We start from the raw sequence: 23,246 nt of genomic DNA on the forward strand, positions 1-23,246 counted from the left end.
TAAAACCTCAGCCAATAATAGATAGGCCAACTTTTAGACCGTCAAAATCTTATGATTTAATAAAGAAATTTGCAGACTTGCACAGAGATGGTAAAATTATGATGACTGATTTGGAGATGAAGACAACAGATGACGAGGACGGGGAGGAACAGGGGTTTAAATGCACCAAGGAGACAGTCAGAGAGAACTCGGGACAACTGGAGACAATTAAGGATGCAGGGACTGACAGAGACAGGGAAGAAGTCTCATTGTGACAAGTAGTTTATGTTGCCTGGCTGGGCAGCTCTCTGGGTGCTCAGTACCCCCAAAGCTCTGATCCTAGAATTGCCTCTGTTAAAAGCTAACATTATACCAGCTAATGTTTTCCTCTGATTAAAGGCTGGTTACATTTTCACATTTTTTAAGAGTTTATTTTCTAAGAGCCAAACAATGTTAGATCCACTTCAAGGAAAGTTTAACTAATGCCAGCTAAGAGCAGCTAACAGCATCAAAAACAGCAACACTTACCAAGTGAAAAGTTCAGGGTATCCTCAACAACTCATCTCATTATCAATGTGATCAGACAGAAGTGAGCTTCACTGACTCCTTGTATTGGACTCCTTTCACAAAGTTTTGCAGCCTCCTTCATAGTAGTAGATGTGAAAACATATTGACAGCTGAGGTGAGCTGCGAACTGATAGCCTAAACTTACTGCCATAAATTACAGCCAAAGTTGGTTGTCCTACAGTGGCCAAGTAACTAGGATTATGCAATTGAATTAGGAGGGGTATAAAACATAATTCAGTTGATTGCAGTTGACTGATATCTAACGATGAGATTTTACACACTGTACCTTTCAGTTTTTGGGACAAGCAGCAAAAGAGAACAACAATCAAAATGCTGATAATGCTAATTATATTGCATGTGTAGCTCATTCTAAATTCCTTGTTAAACAACATATCATTTTGTTACCATCTCTGTCCAGTCAACGAAAAATTCACTTAAATAAACAATTATTTAAATTATTATTTATAACACAATGATGATGAAATCTGGTTGGAGACCCTTCTATGAACTTTTGTCTTAGGCCCCAGCAGACTCTCTCTAGACACATTTAATTAGGCATATGTCTGGGTTTATGGTGAGGTATCTTACAGGTAGTGGAATCATTGCTAGAGTCACATTTAAAATATGTTGCTTGCTGTTACACCAATACACACTTATAGTTTTTAAAGTAGTTTATTCCATTTCATGACAGTTGCATTGACAGAATCAAGCATCTCACAAATATCACAAGGGCTTTATATTGAAGAATTAAGAAAAACACTAAAGTATACTCAACTTTGTGAATATAACTATATACAGTGCTAGCAATGATTTAGTCATCATTGTAAATGAATCATACCTGTTTATATAAGAAAAAAAAGCTCTCATATGTTTTGCTCACAGTCCCCACTCTATGAATGGCATTAAATTTGTCACAGCATGAAATCGTTAAATCTTACTCCCCCCCCAAAAAAGCTCTTCTGACATCTGGGGCCCCTGAAATGCATTAGAACCACTCAAGTAGTAAACTTAGCATTGCTTTTAGTATATGATTTACTATTGCTGATCAACTACAAAAGAAATGCTTGTTGTATTGTGCAAGAAATCTACTATTTTCAAGATGAGACACATAATGTAAATAAAATAGAGCAGTCATCGTTCCTTCACAAAAACGAAAATAAAAGGCATTTGCTGTTAGGAAGACACTTCCATTGAAGATACAATGGCGTTCAGATCATAAAATTAGCAAAAAAGTCCAATGTGAAATGTACCTATGCACTGCTTTCTCAATAATTTAAGTAATAAAAGAGAAACATGCAGGAATCAACAAGCATCATTAGCTAAAGAGCCTGAATGTTTGCATCTCTTCATATATATCAATGTCTATACAGAATATATCGTACACATTAAGTCTGCAAGAAAGATCCACTGCAAAAGGCACTATAAAGAAGTAATGCTAAATCCACAGCATAATGAAAAGTATAAATAGTGCTTTTAAGCAGAATCAGCAAGACAATACCCGCTTTCCTGTGAAACACCACAGTTTTATGGGAGGAGGGGGGCAGTGGTGGGATTGCTTGTTTTATTATAGTTTTATTAGAGCTGAACACATTTTCCTGTGAACATCTGTGTTGTGGTTGATGGCTGGACAATGTGCGCTAGAGCATAACAGCAATCTCCAGGTGTTTGTGAATGGGGCCATGTTTGTGCTACCATAATATTTTGTGAGTGAGAGAGTCTGGTTTAATGTGAGCTTAAAAAAACCCTTCAAAGGCATTCGATGTTAGGGACTGTACACAAATTACAGTGCTGATAAGAACAAAAACACGCAGGGCTATTTATAGTTTGTTTTTGTTTAATAAAATAGTTTTCTGCCTCTTGCAAATTCACTCTTTTGTCCTTGCTCTTCTGAACTCTGCAGGCGCTCTTCACGTGCAGTGCATATACATATTACCCAGGAATCTTTTTTTCAAGGAACTAAAAGGTTACGTCATGCATTGGTGCACTCTAGATCTCCTTTTGGTTAGGCAAACTAGTCTGCTTGCACATGGAAACATTTTGAAGAGCTATGCCACAAACTTCTCCAGTCCTGACAAGTTGGTGTTATTTTAGAAAACAGAAAGGTTGAAAAACAGAAAGCTCCACCTCTAAAGTTCCTGGAATCTAGAGTTCCTGGACTTTGAGGGGGGAGGTTTGTCTGGTTTGTGCAATTCCTCCAGAGTTTCTGGAAATACGCTTTTCAGGAGACTCTTTCTGGTCCTTCTAACCCATGCCTCGCCTGCAAAGTGAAGTAATACAACTCACCCCTCCCAAAATGTCAGACAATGTGTCCTGTGCGTAACATTCAACTTCCTTACAGTAATCCATGATACGTCCAGTCTGTAATAAAATGACTACAAAAAAATGATTACAGGTACAAATGATGGATGTGTTTGTGCATCACTTATTATATCGGGGGCTGCAGATATAACAAACCTGTGGGACTATTAACAAAATTAAGAATCTTACATTGTGACTGCTTCCTTAAAGAAAACTTTCATGCCTCTATAATTGCTGTACAGTCCCTTATTACTAAGAATTATATGTTTATAAATTAGAAAAAGATTGAGACGCAGATAGACAGAACTGTAGAGATTGTATATATGTGTGTGTGACCTGAGCTGCATTGCTTCCTGTAGAAGTTACAGTAGGTGTGAATGGATGTGCTCTGAAACATTAGCCTCATGGCTGCTGCTGATACTGGCTCTCTGTGGCTGTGTAGAAATCCTCCAGGACGCTCTGCAGGTAATCAAAGGTGGGGCGGTCCTCAGGCTTGTTCTTCCAGCACTCCATCATGATGTCATATAGTTCCTTGGGACAGCTATCCATACGTTGCATTCGATAGCCCTTCTCCAAGTGGCGGATCACTTCTGGATTGGTCATACCTGAAAATAATGGAACAAATAAAAGTAAAAAGAAGAGGACTAATGTAGGAGTAAGACAATCTAGAGTGCTTTGGTGAAGGTGATAGTTCATTTGATTAGTTGGTCGATGAACAACTTTGATTCAGACTAAAAACTACAGGATGGACTCAAGAAAAATACTTATGGAAAATCTCTGTCTTTGTTAATGGATAGGTTTATCTATCGCCTATGGATAGCTTCTCCCTTCATGATAATAACATTCCAAACTAAGGCAGCTATGCTATAATTTTCCACTCAAGGTGACGTGGCTGCAGCGAATGAACTGTTATTTAATCTTAGTTGTACTAAGAGGAACTTAAAGAAGTCACTTGCTAACCTAAACTAGCATCCTACTTGTTATTACAGTATAGTAAGAATGCAATCTGCCAGTGAAGCTACCAAGCAAGTGCTAGCAATATCTGATAGATACCATTAGAGCACTTCCTCGTTCACAGACTGTACATACAGTAAGACAGGATTTGTTATTCAAAGCATGCCTCTGAAATTGCTGCTCCACCTGACTGTTGTCTACCTCAACTTTGTGTTTATCAGAGCAAGAACACTACTATTGTTCATCTTCTTTAATACAATGTGTCTGGGGTTTTTTTTTTTTAACATTCTTTAGATTCTTTAGTGTCCTCCTTAAGTATAAAGTCATGTGTTGAATATCTCTAGTAACATTCTAACTTTTTATACAGCCATGTTTATATATTCAAAAAAATCCCATGCTAGCTTGTTAGATTTATTGTCTTAGTAGGCCACTTTTAACCAAGTAAGCTTCTCCTGTTTACCAACTATTTGTGCAAATGTCCTGCTTTTCATGGGATTTGTGTCAAACTCTTGTGTTTTCCACTTACCAGGGTATGGTGTACGCCCATAGCTGATAATCTCAGTCAGCAAGATGCCAAAGGACCAGACATCAGATTTGATTGTGAAAGAACCGTAGTTTATGGCCTCAGGGGCTGTCCATTTAATGGGGAACTTAGCACCTGGTTGGAAATAATTGAAAACCCAGTTAGAATAGGAACTAATGTTGACAGTGAGACATCACTTGTCACCTAATGATACGGATCTCCTGGTGACATGTTTACAATGTGCAAACCATGAGGTAAGTCGCTCTTATCGTCATTCTCTGCTTGTTTTGTCATTTGGGTCGTAATCTGATATTTCACTGACACAAAGTCATTTCCCTTTGATTGATGAAACTGTGACTGCTGCTATTCCATCTGTTCTGGGACGATACTTGCCCGGATCTTTTGTAATAGGAAACATTGCGCTGTACCTTCCCTGGCTGTGTACTCGTTGTCTTCAATGATACGAGCCAGGCCAAAGTCGGCAATCTTGCACACCAAAGCCTTATTGACCAGGATGTTGGCAGCTCTCAAGTCTCTGTGGATGTAGTTCCTCTGCTCAATGTAGGCCATCCCCTCGGCAATCTAGAAACAAAAATGACAGAGGACAAAAAGTTGTTGCCAAAAATTAATATCACTGGCAAGGAAACACTGTTCCCTTTTTCTTTCAGTTCATTTTACTGCTGGTAATAATAGCAACAGATATTTTGCTATAATATGCATGAGGATTCACATGGGTACTCTTTCCCTTTAGCACCTTTGTGTTACTGCTTGATAAGATCAGCCTCTCTTGCTATCTGATCAATAAACTTGAAAAAATCAGTCATGGTATGATTTAATCAAAGTAGGTGACCTTTTTCCCTTCCCCTTCTCTCTCTGTTCTTTGTATTTAATAGGAACCACCTCAACAGCAACAGCAACAAATATGCATGCACCCCCACGGATTAACTGCAAAAACCTGGATGTCTCACTCTCTTTGAAGGTGGTATAGTTGTTAGATGGGCTATTTCAGAAACTGCTGATCTCCTGGGGGTTTCCCACGTTACCCTCTCTAGTGCAGAAGAGAAAATATCAGTTCCCTGAGCAAAAATGGCTTGCCTATGTCAAGTTAGAAGTCAGAGAAGGATGGCCAGACTGCTCTGAACTGATATGAAGTTTAACAACTTTAACCACTGTTTACAAAATGGTAAGCAGAAGAACATCTCTGAACACACAGATATTGAACCAGATGGGCTACTGTAGCAAAAACCACTTCATACTATATGCCACAGCTGTCAGCTAAAAACAGGAAACAGGCTGCAGGTCATGCAGGAGTTTTTTAGTACTAACTAAGCACTGTTTAACCACCACTGCTTATCTAATTAAAATGTTGTTGCTAAGCATGGTAAATGGCCTGTATTTGTATAACGCTTTACTAGTCCCTAAGGACCCCAAAGCGCTTTACACATCCAGTCATCCACCCATTCACACACACATTCATACACTCATGACCATGCCTTTATGACTATAGTGTGTGTATCTTCTCATATCTGCTTGCAGATAATCTCAAACTGCTTTTTACAATATCAGTTCACTCTAGGCTACTCAAAAGGCCTCAAAGTGATCAGAACTTAATCAAATAGAGCACTTCTGGCATGTGGTGAAACTGGAGATTTTGATCATAGATCCACTGCTTAACTGCATGAAGCTGTCATGTCAATATAGATCTAAATCTGTGAGGAATGTGTCCAGTACCTTGTTGAATCTATGCCACAAATAATTAAGGCAGCATTCGGAGGTGCCTTAATTACTCAATCAAGTACTAGCAAGGCGTAACTAAAGAAGCTGCTGGTGAGTGTGTTTGTTTTGTGTTTACTGCGAAAGACTGTTAGCACAAACTGGTGATATGTAGGTAAAACTAAATAGGATTTAAGTGGAATGGTAATTACAGTAAACTAGCCAGTTAGGGTAAAATAAGCACATATTCTCAAGGCACACTAGCTTCAAAGAAATGGTAGCTGCTTGAAAATTTGAATTTAGCCTGTTGATGTGTAACAGAAAATGTCTGTTTTTGAAGATTTACATTCATTCTTAAAATATTCAGCACAATAGCACAATGTAACCTGTAGTTCTTCTTTCATTGTTCCTCTTTGTAGTTAATATTTCCTTTTTTTCATTGACTAAACATGGTTGGAACATTTTGTTCGGTGTTACTGATAGGCCAGCACCATTACATTATCCTTCAGGGAGTTTTAATCATTTTACTTTGCTCAGTTTTACAGTTAGAATTTCTCACAGAGAACATCAACACAAGAGCTGAACTTTGAAAATGATTTTAATATTGGGACGTGTGCTTTGCACTGCATACAAACACAAGTTTCATTTACAGCCAGAAAACCAGGGAAACAGGTGGGACAAGCTTGCAAAAGCACCAGTACTGAATGTGACCAATATATTCTCACCTGAGCAGAGAAGTCAATGAGCTTTGGAAGCTGGACTCGGTTGCCCTCATCACTCTTTAAGAAGTCCAATAAACTACCTGTAGGCACACAAATGCAAAAGTATTAACAAACAGATGGCATTAGTTATTAAACTGATAATTATTATTATCACCCATTTTAACTATAGCCACTGCTTGTATTAGCTATGATCAGTTCATCTTTTTCAAATGTTCTTTTACCTCACAGCAAAGAGCATCTCCCTTCATTTTTAGTGTAACATAGTGTAAACATTTTGAACGTAAATGTCATGGGAAAACACTTTTCAAAGATGTTGCAGCAATCGCTGACATCAATAGCCCATGTGGACATGTACAAATACACACTCAGGCACACACACACACACCTTTCTCCATGAACTCAGTGATAATATAGATTGGCTCCTCTTTGCTGACGACAGCATGAAGTCGAACCAGTTTGTCATGTTGTAGAGTCTTCATGAGGTTGGCCTCCATCATGAATGCTTCCACTGACATGCTGCCAGGCTTCATGGTCTTCACTGCTACCTTTGTGTGTTTGTTGTATGTGGCTTAAAACAAACAAACAAACAAACAAACAAACAAACAAACAAACAAACAAACAAAAAATTACGTTTAGGAAATGGATTTCTATCTAACATCACAATAAACAAATGGATTCTACAATGATGAAGATCTATCTCACCCATCCACACTTCTCCAAACTGGCCAGCACCGAGCCTCTTATCCAGTTTGAGTGAAGATCTTGGGATTTCCCATGCATCCTTCTCCCACGGCTTTTCAGGTTTTGGACTCAGGCATGGGTTAGTCAGGGACTGGCAGAGACCATCTCCTTGCTCTGTATGTAGCAGAATGAATATTTAGCAATTTGATTTTGTACCTCTGTGGTAGAAAAGTATAAAATAAGAAATAATGCTATTGAGAAATCATGATAGTAGTACTCGTCACAGAGCAATGCAATGTTCCACAAAGGCTGCCATATTAAAGTTGGCCAGCAGAGTGTGCTCTGCACTACTATAAGAATAATGTTCAGTGGAATGCAAACTAAGCTGGAGCTGCTTGGCCGCCCCCAAGAAGTCCCAACGTCAGCAATTCAATGCAAACAGAAGATAACCTAACTGTGCTATTAAAACACTGTGAGCACAGCTGTGAAAAGTTTGAATGAGTCAGCACTGGACTAGAGCGTGAGATTGGTTGATAGCTAGAACTCACTCTTGTAATGGCTGACCAGTTCCTGCAGGGTGCTGAAAGTGATGCGGGGAGAGATATAAAATCCTCCATTATCCAGTGTACGAATCTTATAATGCTTCACTGTGTCACCGGACTGAGGATCACTGTCCCTGACAGACAGAGAGTAGCTGCCTGTGGAAAAGGAGAAACAGCATCTTATCCACAGGGACTGTTCAAAGCAAATTAAAGCAACACACAAGAGGTCTAGCTTGAACTGGAGTGTCTTTTCTCTTGTTTTTGCTTCATTTAGGGAAACAGAAAAAGCTGTGAGCATCACATGGACATTCCATCACAATTTTAATTTCATTCACGCTAGTGTTAACAGGAAGTAATATGTCTAGTTTTCAGACACTTTGGAAACATAGCATTCATTTTCAAATGAAATATAAGTCTGCTAAAGTATCCTTTTATCACTTCTATAGTTATGACTCTAAATGCTAATATTAAAACTAACTAAAACTAACTATTAACATTAACAAGTAATTAGCCCATGTATATACTGTCCTTTGTTACAAAGAAATATTAATATTATTATTTTAATGTACGATTTGGTCCATGCTTCAACTTTCTTCTCTTAGCCAACAAAAGAACAAAGAGTGTCTTTCTCAAATATACATCACTTACCTTTGGTAGTCTCACTGTCTCGGATCATGAAGGATCCAATTTTGTTCCCAGGGGCCAGCAACTGCCTCTCAGCATCTTTCCTGCTTACGCCCTTAAAGAACCACCTTAACAGTAGGAAACAGATAAGTCAGTACTGAAACCTTGTAGCGGCTATTTTGTATATGCCCTCATTTTACCTTCATATTGTTTTCTGTGTTACCAAGTTCATTTTCAGTTTAAAAACGTGACATCTAAATATGTTTAAATATGTTTAGCTTACATAATGCTCATTTCCCTATTATCAGTAATAACACTATGTCATGTTATTCGTTTTACTAGTATGGTACACAAGTGTGTGTGCATGTGTTTTTGTGTTCAGAGTGAGTCTGCTTACTCCTCTGCCTCCAGAGTATCTTTGGCTACATAGTTACTGGGGATGTAGCCTTCCTGACTTGTACTGATTAACATAGCTCTCCACCACTCGCCTGATCTGCAGAGAGAGTAAAAGACAGCATCTGTGAAGACTTAACAGAAACATGGCAAGTCAGAAGTGTCACAAGTCCCCAAACTAAATTTGGAACACGGAACAACCTGATAACTCTTCAAACCGCAAATAATATAAACCATCTTTTTTGTGGTTGAACTTACTCCTCTAAGATTTTCAGCTTATCTCCCTTCTTGAAGCCAAGGTCTCCCTCATGAATGGCCTCATAGTCGTACAGTGCCATGGCAATACTCTCCCCTAAAGCAGAAAAAAGAAAGCAGAGGAAGGCCTCATGCACTGTTGCTGTCATGTGCAGACTAAAACTTTTTTTCATTTCATTTTTTCATTGTCACCTTAAATTATGTGCATGAGGTTTTTGGCCAGTACTCCTAATATGTGAGAGCGACTGATTGTTCTGTTTGTTTCAGCACTAGGTTCACCGTTTTCTGGCTACAAGACTGACTTCTTTGTATGCTTGATAATAATAGCAATAGGGTTAGTTTTGAAGGCCTGCGTGGTGAGGCAGTGTGAGGGGTTATCGCTCTGCACACACACGCTGAGTCTTCTTCCTCTTTCTGGCATAAAAGACATAGCTTTCTGCATCTAACCAACACTGACCTACATCTTGGTTTTTTAAATGTGACATATCTATTCTCATATATCTGCAGTGTTGGTCAAGTTACTTGAAAAAAGTAATCAGTAACTAATTACTGATTACTCCCCCAAAAAAGTAATCCCGTTACTTTACTGATTACTTATTTTCAAAAGTAATTAATTACTTAGTTACTTAGTTACTTAGTTACTTTTTAAAAACACGATTTACAACCTGAAGAGGTGATAAAGTGATAGATCTTTCAGCCCAATTCTACTTTTTCTACATAATCCATCATACAAAATGTAATCAAATGGAAAAGTCTCTTTTTTTAACTTGTTTTATCAGTTTTAATCTTTTAACTTTATGCATCAAGCAAAACATTTAATTATATGCAACATTCTCTGACTTGAATAAATTAGTTTAACATTTAAACCTATTTTATACACATTCCAGCACATAAAATAAAATATTTTTTGTGTTTTCACTCACTCTTTCAAACAGATGCAAGTAAAACACAGCAGAAAATAAATAAAGTCAAAGACTCAGCGGTCCTTTTGCTCTATTTTCACCTGTAAAGCAGGAGCAGGGTAGGCGGAGGGTTACCCTGGTGCAGGTGTGCTGCGGTCAGTTGAAGAATCCGCGCGAGTGTCTCTGTGAGTTTCCCATTACGTCGTAGCTACTCGGTGCTTGCTCGGAAGTTTAGGGGTTTTTTTCGCTGTAAAAAGAAGTTTTCTTCCCACGCACGATGGACGCTAATGTTTTTGTCACTTTTTATGGAATCAAACTCAAAGTAAGGTCAGTACTTCCACACTTTAAACGCGGCACGCTCATACTCTCTCCCGCACTCGATATATTATCCATTGTTGATCTGCACACAGCTGCTGTCACCAACGTCGCACTTGCTTACGTCACTGTCATGAGACATTCTCGCAAAAAAAAATCACGGTTTTAGTAACGCAGTAACGCAGCGTTCCTACGGGAAAGTAACGGTAATCTAATTACCGATTTTGCAATAGTAATCCCTTACTTTACTCGTTACTTGAAAAAAGTAATCAGATTACATCTGTGACATGTATTTGTGATGGCAAGGAAAACACCTGTAACTGGCTAAACGTGCTACTGTAATAAAAGATGTGGAATGAAGTCCCGACATGTTAGTGTTGCTGTACGTATGAGTGAGACTCACCATCTGCAATGTTTGCATTGGAAGGCATTTTGGCCTGTGGAAAGACAGATAGAAAAAAAAGTAAGTTCTTTCAAATAATCATTTCAAAATCTACAAGAAAATTGTTTAAAGCTGTAGTAATTATTACAAATCCTGCACAAAACACTAGTGCAGGATTGGACAACAAGTCTAATTTTTAGTTAAAAATTGGACTTGTTGTCCACCCACTTCCTGGTGGTATTATGATGTCACATCATGGTAGTTATTCTCTTCAAATTCAATAATAATAAACTACTGTACAATTTGAATGAAATCAAAGTTATCTGAAATCCATAAAATTGGGTTATGAATTGAATGTGTGTGATGACATAGCTTAAGTACTGTCACATGCCTCATGGCCATTAGGTTCGAGCACATTAATGTGCTTCAATAAAATAACTGGTTCTTATTCTACATGGGTTTTTTAAAACTCCATGCTGGAGGCATGTTACTGAAAACACACATTTCGAAGGAAGGAAGGACTTTATCATATCAAATCTAGAAATCTAAATGTGGTACAGAGTAAATTTTGTTTGAGGTTTCTGACATGTAAGTCGGCTCTTCGTGTCACACAGTTTTTGACACAAAGTGTTTATTTTTTTTACAATGATAAAAATAAACAGAGTTATGTAGAAACCAGGCGTGTAGATGTAACATCTGTATATTTAGACATCTGTAAAAGAATACTATGTGCAAGTCGAGAGCTGTCTTATCCCTTTTCATTCTACATCTCCTAGCTGACTGCTGTGCTCTGCTTCTTCTTCTGTTACTTCCTCTTTCTTGACTAAGGGTGAAAGAGATGTTATAGTCAGTACACAGGAAACAGTAGCCGGAAGAACCGCACTTACCGACCGCAGCACTGCTGCTTACCCGTGCCACAGATCAAAGTCTGGCCGGTATGCAAACTCACAACAAGTCACAGGCTAGTTAAGAGTGTGTGTTGTCACGCATATATCCTTTTTGAGTAGCACAAGAGAAGTGACTCCTATCACTTCTGAATCAGTGAAATGTGTTCTTACTCTTCTGTATCATTAAAGTAAAGTAGTACTTGTAATATGTTATGAATAATAATTATTTGTCTTTTAAAGCCAAAAATCTGTCTGCCCCTTTTATTTGGACCAAAACAAAAAATGGAAAGTACTTTCTGTTTATTTACTACAAATATATTTCAGTTTGATTCTACTTCCGAGCTACTGCACTTATTTGCCAGCTGTTGTTTATTTTAAGACGTCAAACATTAAAGAAAAAGAGGTACATTTATCAAGCGCTTCTCTAAAAAAAATTACATTACGTGGAAAACGGAATGTACATATGAAAAATAATGGTATGTTATCATTTTCCATTTGTGGCCAACCATTAAGTTAAAAGCCACTGGGTTAAAGTGTCCAGTAGCATTAAGTAGCTACAACAGTCACTTGCTAGGGGAAGTTGCGTATTCCTTAACTGGTTGGTGAGTGGCTGCTGCCTCTCACTGGTCACAAAGAGGGTGCTACAGCGTGCATGCAGACAACCTGCTATTGTTACCTTTGGGTGACTAAGGCGATCGCCTGGTGACCAAAGCAGGATTTTTTTTTGGTGCAGCACACCAATCAATCACTTGTCAGCTTTTTTTTATGGTGGTTACAATAGGGTTACTGAGCTGTATTGATGCTTTCATAATGACTGCCTTCAACCACTTGCATATTGGTTGGAAAAGGCCCTTTGAAAAAGGCCTGTGTGACTGGGGTCTAACCTAAGACTAAGGTAAATAATGATCAAAAATTGGTGGTATGAGTGAATGTGAACATAAATGGCTGTCTGTCTCTGTCTCTGTGATGGACTGGCCACCTGTCAGAGGTGTACCCTGTACCTTGTCCTATGAGAGCTGGGATAGACTCCAGCCCAAGTTCAGTCAACAATTATGGTAAAATTATATTGCTAATACTGTTGCGAGTTAGACCAGTAAATACTTTTACAGTACATTTAACATTATTTAAGTGTGTCATCTAGTAGAACCTAACATATAGCCAGTGGAGGCAATAGAGGCTAATTGCAGGCTAACAATATGAAACACTTTATGCTGTGACATAAATTGACTACTTACAGCTTTATTCCCAGAGTTTCCTGTGGTTGGGTCTTTGACATAGTGGGCAGTCTGTGCTCGGTTCTGCAGATCATCATTACCCGTTCCTTTGCTGTGAGGCTCCTGCTCCTTTTTTGAGCCCACACAACCCATGGTGCCTTCTGCAAGATAACAACAAGAGGAGAAACAGCAAGATGTGAAAGTGTGGACATCAGCAGCATTTTTCAGGGTATTTGCCCCCTAAACTTAATAACTAGTTGTGCAACCTTTGGCAGAAAAACAGCAATCAAGCATTTGTGATAACTGTGGAGGACTTTTGGCCAGTTCTTCTTTGCAGAATTGTTTTAATTTAACCACACTGGAGGGTTTTTGAGCATGAATGGCCAGTTTAGGGACAGTTACTTTTACACAGCATTGTATTGGTTTTATTCAGAGGAGAGTGGAGTGTGCAAAATAAATTAATATAGTTTAAGAATTGTGGAATTTTAGTATCAAAAACGGCAACAAACAATATGATTCTAGCTTTTCGTACACAGAAGGAGTTAGGATGTTTAAAAAGCACAAGATTCATAATAAATGTGTAAAGCAGTGGTTCCCAAACTTTTTTCGCTGGCCCCCCCTTTGTTTTACAGAAAAATGTTCGCCCCACACACACATCCATATTTTGCTCAATTGAGGTTAATTACACACCTCAAACATTTAGTAAACAATTAAGCAAATACAAGTAAACTGCAGGTAGTAATAAAATAAACTACTAACTCTTTTACGCTACGTCCACACCTACACGGGTATTTTTGAAAACGCAGCTGTTTCGTCCACACGTAAACGGCGTTTCGAATCACTGAAAAATGAAAACTCATTTTTTGCGTTTACGTGTGGACGAGGAATACAGAGTTCGTCATGCAACGTTAAAGGTATGTGCCTTTTTTCACCTCACGCTGTGCGCCACGTTATTGTTTACGTGAGAGGAATTGCAGAATGGCAGATAGTCAGATTAACAGTATTTTGTCTCTATCTTCAGGTTTTACACGCTTACATATAAACACACAGTTTCTGTCCCTCTATTTAGAAAGGCAGAGGCGTCACGGTTTGATTATTTTACATGTAGTTGTTTTTTTCCTGTGTAATAATGTTCAACATTGCTATCAATAAATTTTTCAAAAAAATGCCTCTCTGTGCAAAATGAGTTTAAAAACATAAACAGCTGTGGGATACTGTTTGTCCTGATTTAGACAGGGGGAACAAACTGGCAGGATCAGCCTGATGTTATTTATATCCCACTGTAACTTTACTGTATAAAGAGCAAACATCTCCAAAATGTCAGGAGTAGTTAGTCATTACAACAAGTGTTTGTGAACTAAAAATCAAGAATGTGGAATACTGTTTGTCCATGATTTGAAGAGCCCAGGTGTGCTCCCGACGAAGGAAAGACCAATTCTGCAGGGGAGACCAAAGGGAAGATATGCTTCTCCATATTTTCTAGTCTTTGGCTTAAAATAAAGTTGGTTTGGAAACATATTCAGCTATGCTTCATCTCCTGCTTTGCGTTTGTGTTGGCTCCCCGTGCTAGCAGTGTCCAAGCATTGTTTTAAAAAAAAAAAAAAATTCCCTTTTCATGCAGCGCCCCCCCTGCAATGGCTCTGCGCCCCCCCTAGGGGGCAGGCCCCACACTTTGGGAAGGTCTGGTGTAAAGAGTTAGCTAGCTTCTCTTACACATATAAGCTTAATAAATTATTTCTCAAATGACCTTTGAAAGAACTGCAGAGGATTCTTCGCTTAGTTAAAGTAAATCCAGATCCTTCCTTGTAAATATAAGCCGAATATTAATTTGATTACAATCGTTAATTTTTGGTTTTTACTGCCGAATAGGGTTGTCCACACAGGAAACAACTAAAATCAACCAATACCTCATCACAGCTCACAATTAAACTTCATGTATCATGTTTTTGCTATGTGGATAAAAGAAAAGAGAAGTAACTCAGGGGGGTGGCTGAGGTGAATGGATGGGCCAATGTTACTTTGAACACGGGAGGCTGGACTCCAAACCAAAACTCAGCATTAGACATTATCTCAACCCAACTGCTCTTACTGTAAATGTACTGAGAAAATTCTCTCATTTTGGGTGTGTAACGTGGGAAAACAGCATGTGAAGATATATGTGTCGCCACAGACGGTAGACTGAGAAGAGAAAGATGCCTTAAAACTCAGATGACCATGAGTAAATGTTTTTGACACACTGCAGGCTTCTGCGAACTCCACACTACTGCTGTTTATTCTGAATAATTCATATGTTCTCACACATGTTCGTGACTCACTTGATGATGTTTGCAGTTTTGGCAAGTAAGTCTTTCTGTGTCATGTGCCAACAAAATAATTTCCACACAAGTCTCTGTTATTCATCTGTAACATCTAGGGAATGCATCCTTGTATCACACTGTTTCAGCGCATTTATGTCTGTATATGTAAATGTGCATGCAGATAAATGGAACAAAGTTTTACAGGAACAAGAACAAAGAGAGAGTCTGTGATAGGAGATGGACACTGTGTTTGATAGCACATGCACAGATAGAGAGGACACAAGAGAGACAGCTGTTCATGTCTGATCTCCCGCCACCTCAGAGAGGCAGATTATCGCCCTGAGCAAAGGAAGCCTAAACAGAAAAGCCACAAAGCAGCAAAAAACATCAGCGGTTACAGAATTTTTCATGTTTTCTCCAACTGGCTGTTGATCTGTTCTGGAAGCTGCAGATTATTATGGCCAGCAATAATTACCATACTGTCAATTATGCACAGTGGCGAGCAATGGAAAATGTTTAGACACAGGAAGTGGTGTTACTGAGGTCAAAATTGGTGGCGTTAACATATTTACTTCCCCTTTTCTCTGCTCCAAACCTTGTTCCTCTTCAGATGTCTACTTGAGGCCTCTTTGACTTCTTTAATAAAACTCTCAGTACAATACCTCTAGATAATGAACAGTCATGGTGCCGCAGTTTTACTAATGCAAAATTAAAATTAGCGAAACAGTAAAAGAGAGCTTTTTACTCTGTGAAAATGCAACTGTCAGTGTCTTGCCCACATGTGACGCACCTACAAGACACTTCAAAGACAAACCAACTCGTCCACACAGCCTGAATCAAAAGTGCCAGCAAAAGTGGAAAAAAACCTCAGTTCTCAGGCTGGGATGTTGGTGCATGAAGTCCTGACAGCGCTTCACATTGCAGCATAATTTTAATATCACTGTATCCAGTGATAATATCCTAAATATGTCTCATCGCCAGTACGTGCAGAATCTTTACAAGAGTATAATATCAGTCTGATTGTGTGGGTGCCCAGTTGTTGCTGTGCCCTTGCTACCAGTAGGTGAGAGCTGACAAGCATCACAGTGACTTTAACTTTAAAAGCTGCTTATCCTATTCAAAGTATTATGAACACAGAAACGACTTTTTCAATTACATCTCTGTAACACTCAATATGCAATAAAAAGAACAGCAAAACATTTTTCTCCAAGAGTTATCTACTGCAATTAAGCTCTAAAGTTAAAGACAAGATCTGTTTTGCAGATAATTCAAACTGATCAATTTGCTAAGAGTAGCTTATTGCAGATATAGTGAATGGTTTACAGGATTTTTTTTCACTAAAAAAAATAAAAGATTAAATGTGAAGCATAAATGCATGAATTTGGTCTAATGGCCTTTAGAATACAAAAAGTCAGATTGTGCAGAAGTGTATGGGAAAGCAGATCTCTGTAAACACTTTCACGAGGGGTGACTCATTTGGATAATTTAAAGTCTGCCTAAAAAAACAAACCTTTGATGCTTTTAATTTTTTTTTCATGAAGTAAGGTCCCATTAGAGTCAGAAAGACAGATAAAGCTGTGCATTGTTTAGAGCGGGCCTTATTTTGTGACACGTAGCTACCGCAGTGTTCCAGGGTTTCTCATTCAGATCTAGCCCTTCGCTTGTCATGTCTGGTTTCAAAACGGCAAGATGGTGACAGTTAAAATGCCCTGCTAGGGCCTCACAATGGGGCCACTTTACAGCTGTGCGCAACATTTTTAGATCTAAACAAACTTAAAGGCAGCTTTATAAACCCGATTTATCTCATAAATACTCTTTGTGGTAGCAGATGATTCAACTTGCTGTTAATCCCAGTGCTTATATTCTGCCCGTACATTACAGATACATGGATGCTACTCTTCACTGGAACACCTTGGAAAACAAATCCACTAATGACTTTACTGTAGCTTCTATTTGGAGCTTTCTGTCAATGAACAACAGCAAAACTGTGTTAATCCTAATGGACTGTGCCTCCAGGTTATGAAAGCTGGGAGTGTGAGGATTATCAGTTCTGCAATAGAAAGACCTTGGATTCTTAAGGGCCTGGATGTTGTATTTTGTTAGAAAGAAAAATAAATTTCCCAAAAAAGCTAACCCTTCTCAAATAACAAGGTTGTTGAATGTAACTGCGGTAAAAATTGCGTGCTCATCCACTCTATCATTATGGATTAGAGGGGATGACGACTCCTCACATCAGAGAATTTCTCCTTTTTTCATGTGTTTTCTGAGAATTCTGAAAATTAACATAAATATTAAACATACTGATTAGAACACACTTGTTTCTTTGAAGAGTGTAAGAGAAAAAATGACAATGCAGTCATTGTCATTTTTTCTTAACATGAAGCCAACTGAGTTTAACCAGCAAAAAGAAAGTATTTCTAAAGACTACTAATTAACATATATTGCTTTGACAGTACTTAGGAAATACAAATATAACGGTAAATGATAGCACAACCAAAGTGCGTGAAGTCATTGAAAAAAACAAAACACAAAAGTCTGAACTGATGAACTTCAGATATGCTGTTAGGCCTCCCACATACATTTATAAATAGTTGCCATTTCTGGATCTGGATCCATTTTGCTAAGGGGCTGTTGACTTGGGCTGCTAACCCATCTCTACCTAATAAAAACTTAATGTTATGTTACCATCTTTGGTGCTATGCTAAGTGAAATAATAATATATTTTCTAACTAAATTAAGAGAAAGATGTTGACTAGTCCAAAATAAACTATACATAAAGAAATGATCAAACCACTTTACAACAATGTAATTTCATTGTGTCCTGACAATCTTGAAAGACCTCTAACCACAGACACGTGGTGCCACTCCCCTAAACAATATGGCAAGTATACTGAGATACTGTTCTTATAAATAGTAGAGGCCAAAGAGATCTCTCTCTCTCTCTCTCTCTCTCTCTCTCTCTCTCTCTCTCTCTCTCTCTCTCTCTCTCTCTCTCTCTCTCTCTCTCTCTATATATATATATATATATATATATATATATATATATATATATATATATATATATATATATTTATGGGCTTCCCCAGATTTAACACTTCATGCTGAGGCAACTGATAGTCATTACACAAGTCATGTCTGCATAAGTCTTTAATCAATATTGCGCTATTAATCCACTAAATGTTAAACTATTGATTTTAGATTCTAAGAATGGTCTTCATAACAACAAGGTAGCAATACAGTCTAAGCAAAACAGAAAATAAATAAAAAATTGTGTATATAAAGTAGGCTAGCAAAACAAAACCACAACCGTCTCGTCTGTTATGATTCTCACACCTACAAATGTTTACACTAAATGTGAAGCACAGACCAGAATGGAAACATAACTACATCTGTAGTAGTTGTGAATGGCTCACCAGTCACCACCTATAATTCATCTACTTCTGCAGCAGACAAGGAATGAAGCCCCTAATTAGTGATTCATCTCATCAAAGTATACAAAAATAAGTGGTAAATGAACATGGATCCTGTGTAAATGTGAACGTGTATCAGTTTCTGTTGTGTAAAAAATAAAAAAACTTGGTTAAAAAAATGCTTTTATGGCAATTTTGTTTTCACCTTTTATTGGGGATACAAAAGACAAATTCATGGGAAAATTCTTATGCTTTGACTACGCCATCAGTTTCAGTTCTGTGCCTATGCTGTTCTCTTATTGTTTTTTCTCCTCAGCTTGTGGCCGAGACCACATCAACCTTCAAAAAAGCACTATCTGGAACAATGGCTTTGTTAAACCTGTAAAGTCACCTTGTTTCTTTAACAGTAAAATCTTAAAAAACACATGGCGTCTAATGATAGAAATCCCAAATCTATATCTAGTTATCAATCTCCACCCATGAAAAACATGATTTTAATCACAGCAACAAAAGATAAAGTGTGGAGTTTGACACAAGGTTATGTCCCAAAATACTTTTTGGGAAGTAAACTTACTTTCTTGTAAAGAGTTAGCAGGGAGTTTCACCACTCCTATGTGCTCAAGTTAAAAAGAGGCTATGGCGAGGAACCTGTAACCTTAGCATCACGACTGGAAATTGGCTTAAACAAATAGCATAACTCTGAGTCGTCATGTATATATACATAAATATACATAAATATAGGTTACATTAAGATAAAGATAAACAGCCAGTGATGACTGAATCACCGTATGTTGTACGTTACATTTCAGTTCAAAACATCACAAATTGGTGCGCTGTGGTAAAACTATCGTGACTTTATGAACTCATGTAAATGCCCCACTGTAATCACAGCCAGTATTTTTTTCATTATCTTTTCTTTTAAATAAATTAACTGTATTTTTAAAAAATGTTCTTTCTGTTTGTTTTTTGCTGCATAAAAAAAATTATATGGGCACTGATGGTTTGACAGAAGAGACTTTTCTTCATCATGTATTTAATTTAAACACCACGGCGGCCCTAATAAACAGTCATTAAAAAACTTTAAAGGCAGACTGCACATGTGCTAAAGGAGACTTGAAGACGACGCATGATAGCATGATGAATCTGACTTTATCATCTGAGATCAGCTTGGCTCATCTACTTTAAAGACACCACTGACTGTCAGCATTTTTGACCAGACCAAGTAAGGCTGCCATGGCAAAAACCCTGTACTGACTATTTCTTTTTGTCTTTTTGCTTATGAATTCACTTTTTTTATTAGAAGGAGGAACTTATAATTTCTTCTTTCATAAATGATGCGGTAAAACTCTATAATAAGCACTTTGTTTTTCAATAGCAACGTCTATAATATGACATCACTTTTGGAAAACATGCACCGTGTCTTTCAGAAGAGAAATGCTGCCTTTCAAATTATGCATTTTTGATCTGAGATAAGAAAACATATTGGCTCCCTAGCAAGTGATTTACTTTGATAATACCAACTTCTGAAAGCATATAAGTGAGGGTTAACCTTATGATTACGAGCTCTGATTGCAACTTTAAAGAATTTGTAATGAACAATTAAACTAAGATACTTATTCAGTAATATCATATATGGATGTTGACAGTATAACACCACTGTGTCTTCTAACTGACTCAGTCTCTATGGCTGGCAGTGTAAAGGCCCAGCTCAGAATTAGCAACTGATATACTATGCAAATGAGTACCACTCCTAACACTAGGCTGTGTATTCATAAATATATGTATCCATTTTATAGACCCTATTGCAGACTTGTATTTGGAGGCTATCTGCTTCCTTTACCTGTCTGAGAGGTGACAGGTAAACAGGTGAGCAGGTATCAGGCTGCTTTAATGCTCATGGCTTTAAGGAAGTATCTCATTTATTATCCTACATTTAAACTAGTCTGCTACAGCAACAAACATGAGCAAAAACTCTCTCAAGGGACAGAGGAGTGGAATTATTCATGTGTGCCTTGTTGGGCGGCCTTTCTTTTTTATGAAAAAGCTGCCAAGCTGTGTTTGTAGCTGTTTAGGACTGCCTCAGGCCATAACAACATCACCTGCCAGCCTGGCAAGGGACCAACAGAAAGAAAGAAAGAAAGAAAGAAAGAAAGAAAGAAAGAAAGAAAGAAAGAAAGAAAGAAAGAAAGAAAGAAAGAAAGAAAGAAAGAAAGAAAGAAAGAAAGAAAGAAAGAAAGAAAGAAAGAAAGAAAGAAAGAAAGAAAGAAAGAAAGAAAGAAAGAAAGAAAGAAAGTTGACATCGTGTCAGCCTGGTGGGTTACTCCTGTGCATCTGTGTATACTGCTGGCACTCAATAACACCTAATAAATTTGGCTGATAGACACATGGCAATCGAAATGTGATAAAACAAAATAAAAACATATACTTTCTATATGAACAAACAATTTTATTTATGGTTTGATTCTTATTTTATTATTATGTCACACAAGTATGACAGGTTTGGGTAACAAAGTTATAATCAGTGTAAGGTTGCACTTATTAACTTGCACGCTTGAAAATAATATCTAGTTTAGGTGGTTTAATGTTATCTGTCATTAATTTCTGAGTTCTCAGAGAAGTCCAATGTGTCTGCTCAAATTTGAACATTAAAAAAAAATTAATTTTTCATTTGCCAAATAGATAACTAGAGAGATGTTTTCTGTTTGTTTGTACAGTATTAAACAAGTTCAACAGATTTCTAAAATATTTGTTTTTTATTGCTTTTATGACCTGTCGTCCAGTAAATCTTGAAGTAAGAGAGGATTGTCTTCTAATAACTGATCTTTCATAGATCAAATGACTTTAGTCAAGTGTACAGCATTTTAAGAGGACCTTTTCTTATTGACTGTCATGCTGTACAATTCTACTGGTCGATGTTTATTTTACAGAAGTCCAAAGTTTCATAAAAAGATCCCACCGCTCAGGCTTCAGACTGCTTCAAATACTTAAAAAAGCTGAACCGTGAATCACAAAGATGAGCAAGGGGAGGTACTCTCACTTAAATGATGATAATTATATAAACCGGTTAGTCATCTTATTTGAGAAACTAAAATCAGTTAGCAGAATATTGTAAACCATGTTCAATAAATGTTACACATTAAGTTCAGTTGAAAAAAACAATAAAAAATTTGCATTTTTTTCCACTTCACGGAGTCACTTCTTCATTTACAGCAGCGGCTTCTGGGGACATTTTGTACCCGATAATTCTGCACCCAGCGACTTTATAGGGTACTGACTGATTCTCAGTTTTCATCTTTATCAAACAACAAACAACGAAGACTTAACATACATTAATGTTAACACATTTAAAGCATATACACCAGCTTTCCATCATGAGGGTTTAGTCATTAGTCAGTCTCAGAATTGTGTTTCCTTCCAAACTAAACTAACAAACTAACTCATATAAATGTCATGTCAGGATAAATCGTGATTATGTGAAATGACGTGTTTGGAAAAGATGTAAAACTCAGTATGCTATATACATAACATACGTAACAGATCGATTCCACTTCGACTGTGTAATACATAAATTTGAATACAAATTAACTACAAAATTATTGTTTCATGTTTTGTAATGTAATTAAAACAACTGGGTTGCAATAACCCTTTAATTTTCCGTTTAGGACATTTTCGAAAAATGACGCTGAAGTGACTTCAGGCCTATTAATGCAAGACAAGACGAGGTATTCAGCTCTACTAAGTACTGTGATGTAATATCGGCATTTCTGCGGTGTGTCTAACACCTCCGGACTTTCTTTTAGTGCAAGTCTGTGGGGTAAGAGCAGGAAAATACAAACAATTGTCTTCCCCACACTGCAATCATATCCGTCGTCTTCCTTTAGGGGCTTTGATTCTAAACCCATTCAACGTTTAAATTGAAAGCTGGTGTATAAATAGAGAACACAAGTGAAACTAGTCTTGTTTCTGGTTTAGTCTAGATGGACATTCTAAAAATAACTCCCATGCACCCACTCACACGCACTGTCACAAACACGGTAAAGGACTTCAGACCCTCGTTTTAAAAGATTTTCACATTTAGAAAGTGACGCGGGACACTCTGATAAAGGTGCTTTACTGCTGTACATCCCGGTAACACGGCCCACCGGCTCATCATCGCAGTTTATGCACCGTGACTTCTGCAGGCGGTGGCTGTCAAGCACCGTGAACTTCCTCTTTTTGGAAGTGAGCATCGCCTTTATAAAACTAAAAACTTGTCGATGATCAAACACCCACTTTCCAAGTCTTAAAAAATATTTTATTGTAACCTTTTTACTTCCTACCGTTATCTTTTTTGTGTGTTTTTGTTAAAATTTGTACATTATACCCTCTCACTCACAACACAAGCGAACACATAACAGGACACTTACCGCGCTTTAGTCAGTCGCTTCGACTAGTATCTCTTTGGTTATAAATGATCTTCTAAATTTGGATGAGCGGGTGTCGAATATTCCTCATTTCTTTTAAGTGAGTTCCATCCCTTCCTAACTCGTGTGGGTCATTCCGGACACGTTGACAGGGCGGCGGAGCGCAGCGCACTGGACTTGCAGGA

The 23,246-nt window shown here is 37.7% G+C and overlaps 1 protein-coding gene across 1 annotated transcript; it reads right to left on the reverse strand.

Moving 5' to 3' along the window:
- Window positions 1-1,202: 1,202 nt before the first annotated feature.
- Window positions 1,203-23,234, reverse strand: hck (HCK proto-oncogene, Src family tyrosine kinase). Its single transcript, XM_026154161.2, has 13 exons — window positions 23,065-23,234; window positions 12,973-13,112; window positions 10,872-10,905; window positions 9,255-9,348; window positions 9,001-9,096; window positions 8,628-8,731; window positions 7,986-8,135; window positions 7,459-7,611; window positions 7,142-7,324; window positions 6,760-6,836; window positions 4,750-4,903; window positions 4,325-4,456; window positions 1,203-3,449 (listed from the first exon to the last, which is right to left on the reverse strand). Exons 2-13 carry the CDS (start codon window positions 13,102-13,104, stop codon window positions 3,247-3,249), a joined length of 1,512 nt encoding a protein of 503 aa, XP_026009946.1. The 5' UTR covers window positions 13,105-13,112; window positions 23,065-23,234; the 3' UTR covers window positions 1,203-3,246.
- Window positions 23,235-23,246: the final 12 nt, after the last annotated feature.

This window comes from Astatotilapia calliptera, chromosome 20 (genome assembly GCF_964374335.1).
Source record: "Astatotilapia calliptera chromosome 20, fAstCal68.1, whole genome shotgun sequence".
NCBI lineage: Eukaryota > Metazoa > Chordata > Actinopteri > Cichliformes > Cichlidae > Astatotilapia > Astatotilapia calliptera.

Coding starts and splice junctions, on each gene's coding strand:
- hck (XM_026154161.2), bottom strand. CDS start 13,104: ATGGGTTGTGTGGGCTCAAAAAAGGAGCAGGAGCCTCACAGCAAAGGA. Junction 8,732..9,000: donor GATACTCTGGAGGCAGAGGA/GTAAGCAGACTC, acceptor CCTACTGTTAAG/GTGGTTCTTTAAGGGCGTAA. Junction 4,457..4,749: donor CGAGTACACAGCCAGGGAAG/GTACAGCGCAAT, acceptor ATTTCCAACCAG/GTGCTAAGTTCCCCATTAAA.